At 53.7% G+C, this 10280-nt stretch overlaps 2 protein-coding genes across 2 annotated transcripts in view; one reads left to right on the plus strand and one right to left on the minus strand.

Annotated features, from left to right (window-relative positions):
* NDUFA2 (NADH:ubiquinone oxidoreductase subunit A2) overlaps positions 1 to 180 on the minus strand; it is a 2147-nt gene extending 1967 nt beyond the window's left edge. The window contains exon 1 of the mRNA XM_026858565.1: positions 167 to 180. Coding sequence (XP_026714366.1) covers positions 167 to 180 — 14 coding nt within the window. The remainder of the gene's footprint in view (positions 1 to 166) is intronic.
* A 16-nt stretch (positions 181 to 196) lies between these two features.
* Positions 197 to 9425, plus strand: IK (IK cytokine). The gene is made up of 21 exons (XM_026858566.1): positions 197 to 206; positions 341 to 417; positions 519 to 670; positions 903 to 995; positions 2071 to 2130; positions 2695 to 2862; positions 2947 to 3061; positions 3276 to 3346; positions 3456 to 3502; positions 3756 to 3919; positions 4039 to 4147; positions 4598 to 4637; positions 5031 to 5256; positions 5620 to 5638; positions 6130 to 6208; positions 6497 to 6577; positions 7124 to 7181; positions 7606 to 7694; positions 8010 to 8118; positions 8769 to 8803; positions 9156 to 9425. Exons 1-21 carry the CDS (start codon positions 197 to 199, stop codon positions 9181 to 9183), a joined length of 1830 nt encoding a protein of 609 aa, XP_026714367.1. The 3' UTR covers positions 9184 to 9425.
* Positions 9426 to 10280: the final 855 nt, after the last annotated feature.

Raw genomic sequence — 10280 nt, forward strand, 5'->3', positions numbered from 1 at the left:
GCCTCTGTATCTCCCCGGAGGCGTCCTGTCCCCGCCACCTCCCGGGACTGCCCCTACATCCCCCTCACCCGCAGAAATGCCCTATTGCCCCATCCCCAGAGCGTACCTCAGTGTAAAATTCCCCGTGCAGAGGCTGATCCCCAAACACACCCCCGCGTGTCCCTACGTTCCCCCGAGCATCTCCTCGCCCCCTGGGATGGCCTGGAGCCCCATCCCTAGAGATCCGCTCCCTCCTTAAGGTTGTCACCAAACTCCTTCCCCCAGCAGGACTGTTCCTCTCACCAGGTTGGGGGTGTGTCCGTGTCCCCCTGGGGGGGGTCTGCCCGCTCCCCCACCGCAGTCCAGTGCCCCAAGCCCAGGGCAGGCCGACACCGCCCCCCGCTCCAGGCCGCTCCCCCACTACCCCGAGTAGCCGCTGTACTCCCCGCCCGGAGGTCGAGCGCACCGGCCCTGGGGGTGTCCCAGAGTCCCCCCAGCGCCCCGTGTTCCCCCACCCCCCTTCTTGAACCCCTGTTCAGGACTGGGCTGGGAGGATTGTGGGGGTTGGAGGGGGGTTGAAGCCACACAAGAAGACTGAGCACTGCCTTTCCTTCTGTTCCCCAGATGAACCGTTCTCCAACCCCCTGGCCCCCGATGGCCACGATGTGGATGACTCACACTCCTTCCACCAGTGAGTACAACACTGGGGTACTGGGGCAGGACTGAGGCCCGAGGCCGGTTCCCCCCATCTAGAGGCTGCAAGTGACTGGTGCAGTGGAGCCTTTGGGCTCCCTCCACAGGGGGACCCCATGTCCGACTCTGTCGCACAGGACATACTGGCAAACCCACTGCCTCCTCAGAAGCCATCAGGCTGCCAAAGCTCATTGGGGGATGAAGGTTTCTGTTTCTCCTCTTCCTTGCAGATCCAAGCTGACCAATGAAGACTTCAGAAAGCTTCTCATGACCCCACGGGCTGCGCCAACATCTGCGCCACCGTCCAAATCTCGCCACCATGAGTGAGTAGGACGTTATTTCACAGGACTGTGTGACAAAGCATGTCTGCATTTCCTCAGGTTCTATTCCTGCCTGACTCTCCCTGGCTCTCTGCGGTTGAGTACCTAAAGGGGCTTTTGCTAATGAATGTGTGTCGTGATTCTGGCTGGGATAGAGTTAATTTTCTTTGTAGTAGCTGGTACAGTGCTTTGTTTTGTATTTAGTGTGAGAATAATGCTCATAATAGACCGATGTTTTAGTTGTTGCTAAGTAGTGCTTAAGTATTTTTTATTTTCCTTTGCTCTGCTGGCAAGCAGATGCACAAGAAGCTGGGAGGGACAGAAGCATGGTCAGGGCAGCTGGCCCAACTGGCCAAAGGGCTATTCCATACCATAGAGCATCATGCCCAATATATAAACTCGGACGAGCTGGCCAGGAGAGGCAGATGGCTGCTGGGGCATCAGTCAGTGGGTTGTGAGCAATTGCACTGTGCATCACTTGTCTTTTCTTGGGTTTTGTTTCTTTCTTTGTTATATTACTTTTCATTAGAATAATTATTATTACAATTATGTTTAAAATTAATATTATTATGACTATATTTTATTTTAATTATTAAACTGTTCTTATTTCAATCCACGGGTTTTACTTTTTTTTTATTCTCTCCCTGTCCTGCTGGGAAGGGGGAGGAGTGAGTGAGCAGCTTTGTGGTGCTTAGCTGCTGGCTGGGGTTAAATCATGACACTATGTAGACAGGACCCGAGGAGCAGACCTCGGCCTTCTTTTGTGCTTGGTTCCATGCAAGCTGTATGTGTATGTCTTAAGTGGAGAAACAAGTGGGTCAGGACTGTTGTAAATAACAGTGAGTTAACATGGCTGTTAAGATGCTCTGTGCACAAGCCAGATTTAGTTTTTGTTCTGTGAAAATCAGAGCTTTCTCCCTTCTCCCTGCTGACAGAGTGGAATTAGGGAGAAATGGGACTGTACTGTTCCCATCTTTAAGCATCTTGTGCTCTGCTGTGTCTGAGGGACTGTTCTGTCTAGCTGCCTGTGTTTGTATGGCTCTGCAGACTGTACGTGTGGTTTCTCGCCCTTTTCCAGGATGCCCCGGGAGTACAACGAAGATGAAGACCCAGCTGCTCGCAGGAGGAAGAAGAAAAGGTAAACAGGGAAAGCGATGCATCAGAATTTTTCTTCATACATCACGTCCCTCCTGTGGAAGCAGCTTCTGAGCTCTTGGGCCAGCAAAGAGGACCCTGAGTAACCAGGATTATCTCAGGGCTTTGGAGCCAAGCAGAGTGAGAAGAGCTTGGACTGAGTTTCTGTCACAGCTTGTGGGAACAGATGTGGGAGGGTGACAGCAGGACGGGGGTGAAGCTTCACCTCTGGAAGAAGTGGGAGAGGCTCTGTAGGTGTCTGGTAGAGCAGGGCAGTGGTGGGACATCTGCACCGGTGACTGTGTCTTCTGGGGCACATCTGCACAGCAGAACTGTACTTGACCTCTTCCCTTTGGAAGGGAATACAGAGCTCTTCTTTAGTTAGCCTCAGTTCGGTAGTTTCATATTGTCTGGTGTCCTCCAAGCATGTAGTGTCCCATGGTGCTTCAGCAGATTTTTGGGGAAGGGGTTGGAAGCAGAACAGGGGTGTGTGGGCCCTTGGGGACTGTTCCCTGACCATCAGAAGCATGAACATGTCACTAACACTGAGCTGTTTTTCCAACTCCAGCTATTATGCAAAGCTGCGCCAGCAGGAGATAGAGCGTGAGAGGGAACTGGCTGAGAAGTACAGGGATCGAGCCAAAGAGAGGAGAGATGGTGTTAACAAGGACTACGAGGAGACAGAGCTAATCAGCACAACTGCTAACTACAGGGCTGTGGGGCCAACGGCAGAGGCGTACGTGAGCCTGCAGCTCAGCCTTGTCTTGTTAGTCTGCTCCAGAGGGGCTGTCTTGTAACTGGCTCTATTTTTGTTGCACAGGGATAAATCCGCTGCGGAGAAGAGGAGACAGTTGATCCAGGAGTCCAAGTTCTTGGGTGGTGACATGGAGCACACTCACTTGGTGAAGGGTCTGGACTTTGCGCTTTTGCAGAAGGTGAGCACAGGTATCACCGTGCTGCTCTTCTACCCTGTCCACTCCCACAGGCAGTAGTTGCCACTTACAGCTGCTTCAGTCTTGTCAGAGTGGATTTCTTTTTCTGGGTAAGATTTATGAAGGGTTGAGGAGGTGATGGAAGTGGGTTTAATGGTTCTGATGGGCAGCAGTAGCACAGATTGGTCTGTTATGCATGGATTTGTTCTGTGGCCAGGTACGGGCTGAGATTGCCAGCAAGGAGAAGGAAGAGGAGGAAATGATGGAGAAGCCCCAGAAAGAAACTAAGTGAGTGGTTGGGGATTTTTCACTCCTGAGTGGAACTGCCTCACAGAAAGGGAGATGCAGAGAAGGCATGTGTTTAGCATAATACATATGTTTTTCTGTTTCTGTTCAGGAAAGACGAGGATCCTGAGAACAAAATTGAATTTAAGACCCGACTGGGTAAGACACTGTGGATGTGGCTGTTCCCCACCTTGTGTTGCCCTGTGAATGTGGGAGAAATCCTGGAGGATGAATGGAGAAATGAAAACCTTTAGTTGTTTAGTCTGAGGTATAGACATCCTGAATTTGAGGGCTGGAGGCAGTGTGTCTCTTAATAGGCGATTCTGATGTTCCTGATAAAATAAATGTGCTCCATTATGGGCTCATCCATTGCTCTCATAAGAGCAGCTCTCCCACGTGTTTCCTTCTCCAGGTCGCAACATCTACCGCATTCTGTTCAAGAACAAGGCCTATGAGCGGAATGAGCTGTTCCTGCCGGGGAGGATGGCCTACGTGGTAGATCTGGACGATGAGTATGCCGACACTGACATCCCAACCACGCTGATCCGGAGCAAGGCTGACTGCCCCACCATGGAGGTGTGCAGCTGGCATCCAGCTCGCTTGACTGCACTGGTCTGAACTGGCCAGAGCGGGTCTTGCCAGGAGGAGTTCCCAGTCAGAGGAGTCTGATGCTTCCTCGGGCATTTCTCTTCCAGGCACAGACCACGCTGACCACCAATGACATTGTCATCAGCAAACTGACGCAGATCCTCTCCTATCTCAGGCAAGGGACCCGCAACAAGAAGCTCAAGAAGAAAGACAAAGGTAGAAGATAAGGGGAATTATAACAACTTAATGCTTGAAGCATATCCTGAGAGAATGAGATGTGTTTTGGTTTGCTGTATTTCTCTGTGCCAGGAGGCAGTGGACTTAAGAGGACAGCTATTTCCTGTAGCTCCCTGAGCACTGTGTCTTGACAGCAGGCTGTTCTGTGGCAGGACCATATGCTGCTGAGAAATTTTAGCTGCCAGGGTGCCTAGTGCTGCTCTACTCTTCCTGGTTAAGGCCCAGTTCCTTAGGGAAGTGTCCCATGTTGGGAGGGGGAGAACAAAATGGCTTCCTGAGAGGACTAGTTATGATGTGGTAGCCAAAGAGGAAGTCAGGACATCCTCTAGGCCTACCACTTCTGGGACTTGGAAACATGATTGGGGACAGGGAAAGAGCGCAGATGGCAGATTGAACGATGTGCCTCTCACTGCTGTTGTGTCCTTGCAGGGAAGCTGGATGAGAAGAAGCCCCCTGAAGCTGATATGAAGTAAGTGCCTCCCTGCTCACAGCTCTCTGCCTTCAGGAAGGTCTTGTTGGCCCACCACATTTGGAGGGGGTTGGGTTTGGTGCTCTGGAGCGAGCTGCCCCTTTGGACCTGTGGTTTCTAGGAAAAGGCTGGAGGCAAGCTCTGGTTTTGATTTCAGGCTTGAGGCAGGCAAGGGCTCTCTGTTGTCATGGGCCACAAGAAGCAGGTCCAGGCAGCAGAAGAAAGCAGAAATGCAGTGATACCTCTGACAGATGTAGAAGCAGGTTCTAGTGGTCATCCTTAGCTGTCGGTGCTGGTGCTGCATGTGCCTTTATCAGGCTCCAGTTCAAAGGGAGGTGGTTGTGGCCTCTTCTCTTGCAGCACCCGTAACTGCAGGCTCTTTTCCACTTCTAGCATCTTTGAGGACATTGGAGATTATGTGCCCTCCACTGCCAAGATGCCACGGGAGAAGGAGCGGGAGAGGTACCGTGAGAGAGAGCGTGACAGGGACCGGGAACGTGACAGGGACCGGGAACGTGACAGAGACCGGGAGCGTGAGAGGGACCGAGAGCGTGACCGGGAGCGGGAGGAGGAAAAGAAGAGGCACAGCTACTTTGAGAAGCCCAAGGCTGATGATGAGGTAAGCCTCTGCTCGTGAAGTCTGGACTGTCCCACCTGATCTCTGCCCTTTGGGGAGTGTAGCTGTGGGGTTGGTGGGGTCACCCTGGTGGCTTTGTGTGTCTCTGGTTGTGCTCCCACATGTGCCAGTGTTCAGTTCTTGCTGAACTCTGTCTCTCCAGCCAGGGGCTGCTGGGTGGCAGTGTGCTTTTCCTCTCCTTCCACAAATAAGGCAGGACTAGCACAATCCAGTAGCTTTTATGGCTCAATTACTTTGTGTTTGCCACAAAGAGTCTTAAAATGAGCTGCAAGTCATGTAGCATTGTCACTTGCCTGCTTTCAGCCCTCCTGGGTGACATGGTGTCTCTCTCTCTCTTCTTTGCAGCCCACAGACATTGACAAAGGTGAGTCAAGTGGTGTGTGGACATTTGAGTGAGGCTGGACGGGGCTGCAGGTTTCAGAACTGCTTGGCTTGCTGCCCTGTGTGAGCTCCCTGTTCTCCTGGAGGCTGCTATTAAGATGGAGGCAATTGCTTGCTGTGATGGTTTTGGGTGAAGAGTCTCATGCCTACAGGCGGCTGCATGCCAGCCTGGTTTGAGTGTGTGTGCAGATCCTTCCCTTGCAGCAGACAAGCTCAAACAACTTCGTGCTGGCTGTAAGCTGAGGAGAATTCGGGGTCTCCTAGGATAAGCTCATCCCTGACTGTGCTTGAACTGGTTTGCTGCTTCTTGGTGTTTTCCTGGCTCCCCCTCTTCTACTTCATAGGCAGCCCTTTCTTCTGCCTCTTACCCCGTCCCCATGAGTTGATTGTGCAGAGGGGGGCTCTGTCCAGCCCCATGGGTATTGCAGTGAGCTGTTCACCCCAAAACTCAGCCTGCTGCTCTCTCTACTCCAGGACCCGGCTCAGCCAAGGAGCTCATCAAGTCCATCAACGAGAAGTTTGCTGGAGCCACTGGCTGGGAAGGAACAGAGTCATATCCTTTACTGTCTGTGCCAGCCTGGCTGACTGCAGGGCCACACTTCCCTTGCAGGCAGGCCTTGCCTGAGCATGGCTGCATGGCTGTTCTTCCTCAGTTGCACTTGGGAGGGCTCTTCCTCCTTCTAGCAGAGAAATGCCACCCAAACCTTGCTGCTTATATGCTAGAACCAAGCTCTGCAGCCTCCAATTTGGTTGTGCTAGGGCAAGAGGTGGCTCTTGGGCTGGCAATGATCAGCCCTTTGCTGTAAGGCTGCTTGGTAGTGCTTTCCTTGACCGTTGTCACATTGAAGAAGCCAGAAGACAAGAAGCAGCTGGGGGACTTCTTCGGCATGTCAAACAGCTATGCTGAGTGCTACCCTGCTACGTAAGGAAGCAGCAAGAACCTGTGGGTTGGGGGCAGGGTATGCCATGGGGCTGCTCTTCTCTGGCAGCAAGATCTTGGAACATAATCCCTACTACTTGTTGGGAGGAGCAGGCCTGGCTTTGTGTAGGGTTGCAATCTACTGTGAAAAAGCTCCCCGAGTCCTTGGTTCTGGCAGACCTGGGCTTTTCTTAGCTGGTCTCTGCTATAAATGGCTGCCCCTCAGTGCCAGGGAGAGGCCAAGGTGGCTGGGAGTCTGCTGGGTTCCCTGGTAATTCATGTGCTTGTTGAGCTTTGACCTCGAAGCAGTCCCTCGGTAGAAGAGGAACAGCTTTTGGCCTGCAGAGTCATCTTGGGAGCATCTGCAATCCTGGATGCCCTTGCACAGCTCACCTGCAGGGCTGGCACTTGTTGCTGCTTCTCTCTGGTCCAGGAACTGAGTGTGTTTGGTCTGTGGCCATGAGAGGTGGCTTCCACTGGCCTGGCTCCAAGGTCCATATCCATGTCCCATGGGCCCACTCTGAACTCTTTCCTTGCTTTTCTTTACAGAATGGACGATATGGCTGTGGACAGTGATGAAGAGGTGGACTACAGCAAAATGGATCAGGTATGTCATCACCAGCTTTTAGGACCAGCCAGCAAACTAATTGTCAGCCATTGCAGGCTGAGAGGATCCCACTGGAGAGAAGCAGGCTTGTGCAGAGGGGTTGAATGCCCTGGAGCTGGGTGTTGAGTGTGTTTGGGGGTTTGCTGATCTGCTGTATGCCTGGGTCTGGGCACGATCTGTTGTCCCAGGGAGCAAACATGTGACTCCCTGGCACTTGACCAAGAGGTGCTCTGGAGGTGTGCTAGTTTGTCTCAACATTCTACAGAATCTCCTGTCTGCGCCTTCTCAGGGGGATGGATCTTGGAGCCAAGGCCAGACTGGACACCCGAGCTCATTGAACTGGGGCCGATGGGAGATTGCCAGGGCACACAGGGCTGACTGAGAAGCCCTGGCCAGTGTCAGCTGAGTCCTTCTTTTGCTGCAGGGTAACAAGAAGGGACCTCTGGGCCGCTGGGACTTCGACACCCAAGAGGAGTACAGCGAATACATGAACAACAAAGAGGCTCTGCCCAAGTGAGTGCAGCCATTGCGAAGGGCTGAGCAGGGATTCTGGGGTGGGGGATGGCCACGCTGGCCAAACCTGGGTCCTGGAGGGGCTTAAAGCAAGAAGAGTGTTGCCTGGTGAGGACCTGAGGAGGGGCTGTGGATACTGGGCTTGGTGACTTGTTTTTGCTCTTGGTATCCCTCTTGAGGACTCCTTCCCAGCTGCTGCAATCAGGGGCCCAGGCCAGCTCTGGAGTGCGGCCTCATGGCTGGGGCAGATGTGTCTGTTCACAGCACACTGTGGATCCCCTGTGAGCGCTCAGCTCTGCCTTGCTCCTTCCCCAGGGCAGCCTTTCAGTATGGGATCAAGATGTCTGAGGGACGCAAAACCCGTCGCTTCAAGGAGACTAATGACAAAGCAGAGCTGGACCGGCAGTGGAAGAAGATCAGTGCGGTGAGTGCCCAGTGCTGGGGTATTATCTGTTTTGTCTGCGAGCTGCCAGTGTAGCTCAGTAGAGCTCCCACCTAGTCCTGCCCTCACTGTCCTGGTTGTGGCTCTTCGGTTCAGCCCCTGTCCTGGCAGCCAGGCTGTGCATGTGCAGCGGGGCTGGCTCTCCAGAAACTGTATTTGCTCCTAGCATCAGCCGGATGTTTGGGCCTTCAGAACTTAAAAGGCATCTGGAGTTGCATTTGGAGTAGTCCCAAGCCCAGGGGCTTTTTACTCTGGGCTCTGCAGCAGGTGAATGTGCCCAAAACTGGCAGCTTGGAGCCATCCCAAGGGGGCTTGGAGGGGATGAGGCATCTTCAGCAGCTCCCTGTTTAATCAGCAAAGCTGGGGGTTGACCTGGCAGGGTGAGCTGGCCATGAGCACCCCAATGGTATGGGATGGGCCAAGGCCAAGTGAGAACAAATGGTATTTGGCTAAAATGAAGCAAAGGGGAGCAGGCCAAGCTTCTCCAGACTTCATGGAGGCAGCTGGGAGACAACTTGCTCTGGGCTGGCTACAGCTCTCCCTGGGTGTATTTTGTACCCTACAACCTCTCTGCTGCAGTTGTGGGTAGGCAGCTACCCAAAGGGTAATGGGATTTTGTGTTTTTTCTGCAGATCATCGAGAAGAGGAAGAAGTTGGAGGCTGATGGGTTAGTACAGTTGTCTCTGTTCTTGGCTTGGCTGCAGGGCAGTGCTGGCACCTGCCAGCTCTTGGCGGTGGGACTGGAAGGAGAGTGGAGAACATTTGGTCTTTTCAGGGTGCTCCTGCCCTGCTCAGCTCAGCAGAGCCCATGGGGCACCTCTCCCCTGGGCCATGGGAGGGTGCTGAGCAGACCCCAGGACTGTGCTGAGGCTCTTCCTTGACCAGAGTTCTGCCCTGAGGAGCTGTGGGGCCCCCCTACTCCTCTGTGGGGTGAAACTGGATCTTGGTGTTGAGCTTTGGATGGGGGAGTGACAGAGCTCTGCATCCTCAACACTGTCCCGCCCCTCTTTATCTTCCAGGGTTGAGGTGAAACGTCCCAAGTACTGATGCCTCCAGTATCTTCTCCTCCAGCTCCTGGAATGCCAGCGGGCTGGATGTTGCCTTGCTGGAGCTTGCTGGTGTGCTCTTCCCCCCACGCTGTCCACTTTCTGCTCCGGGCAGCATGTGTCATGTCCCCCCCAGCCTTGTGCTGTGGGTCTGTGCTGAGGTTCTCCCCTCCAGTGGTTGCTGTATAGCCTGTGATGTGTAAATGTTGTAGCTGTAATAAAACTGTGTTTAATTTGCATGAACGTCTGTGAGGGCAAAGAGAAGGTGCCTGGGCTGGGCTTAGATCAGTGGGGTGCCAGGGCTCCTTTTCCACCCTCCAGGCCTCTTGGGTCTCACGGGGCCAGCCCTAGCTAAGGGTGTTTCACAGAATCGTCTAGGCTGGAAAAGCCCTTGAAGCTCCTCCAGTCCAATCATGACCCTCACCCTGACCGTTCTCAACTCCACCAGATCCCTCAGCTCTGGGTCAGCCTGACTCTTCAACCCCTCCAGGGATGGGGAGTCTCCCCCTGCCCTGGGCAACCCATTCCAATGCCCAACAGCCCCTTCTGCACAGAAATCCTTCCTCAGAGCCAGCCTGACCCTGCCCTGGCGCAGCTTGAGGCCGTTCCCTCCTGTCCTGGTGCTGGTTCCTTAGCTCAAGAGAGTCATTCCTAGCTCTCTGCAACCTCCCTGTGATTTATGGTGGGTGCAGGCAGCCCCTATTAAACCCAGGATAAAATTAGCAAATAATTTTAGGGCTAATAATCCCAGCTGAGCCACCTCTGCCTCAGTGTGTGGGGAAGAAATGGAGCCCGGGGGGGGGTACAGCCTGAAGTACAGGATTTACACCGCTTTGCCTGGCACCAGTAGGGCTGTGTGGGCACAGGAGCGGGGATCACCCGTGACCAGCAGCAGGTGGGTGTGATGGGGCCAGGGCAGGGGCAGCCTCTCGGGGTGCCGTCCCAGCCCCAGGCCAGGTCCCTGGCTGGCCGCTGAAACAAGGAGCTCTACTCAACAGTCAGGATCGAGTATAACTGTTCAGCAGGGATTCTTTTGCAGTGCTGGGCAGCACTGGGGATTGTTCCACAAGTGCCACGCTTACTAACAAAACTCTGACT

This window comes from Athene cunicularia (genome assembly GCF_003259725.1).
Source record: "Athene cunicularia isolate RWA chromosome 13 unlocalized genomic scaffold, athCun1 chr13_part1, whole genome shotgun sequence".
Classification (NCBI taxonomy): domain Eukaryota; kingdom Metazoa; phylum Chordata; class Aves; order Strigiformes; family Strigidae; genus Athene; species Athene cunicularia.

What these genes read in the sequence shown, in the direction of transcription:
- IK (XM_026858566.1), top strand. An exon ending in TCCAAATCTCGCCACCATGA is followed by an intron (nt 996 to 2,070) that starts GTGAGTAGGACG and finishes GCCCTTTTCCAG; the next exon opens with GATGCCCCGGGAGTACAACG. An exon ending in TGAATTTAAGACCCGACTGG is followed by an intron (nt 3,503 to 3,755) that starts GTAAGACACTGT and finishes TTCCTTCTCCAG; the next exon opens with GTCGCAACATCTACCGCATT.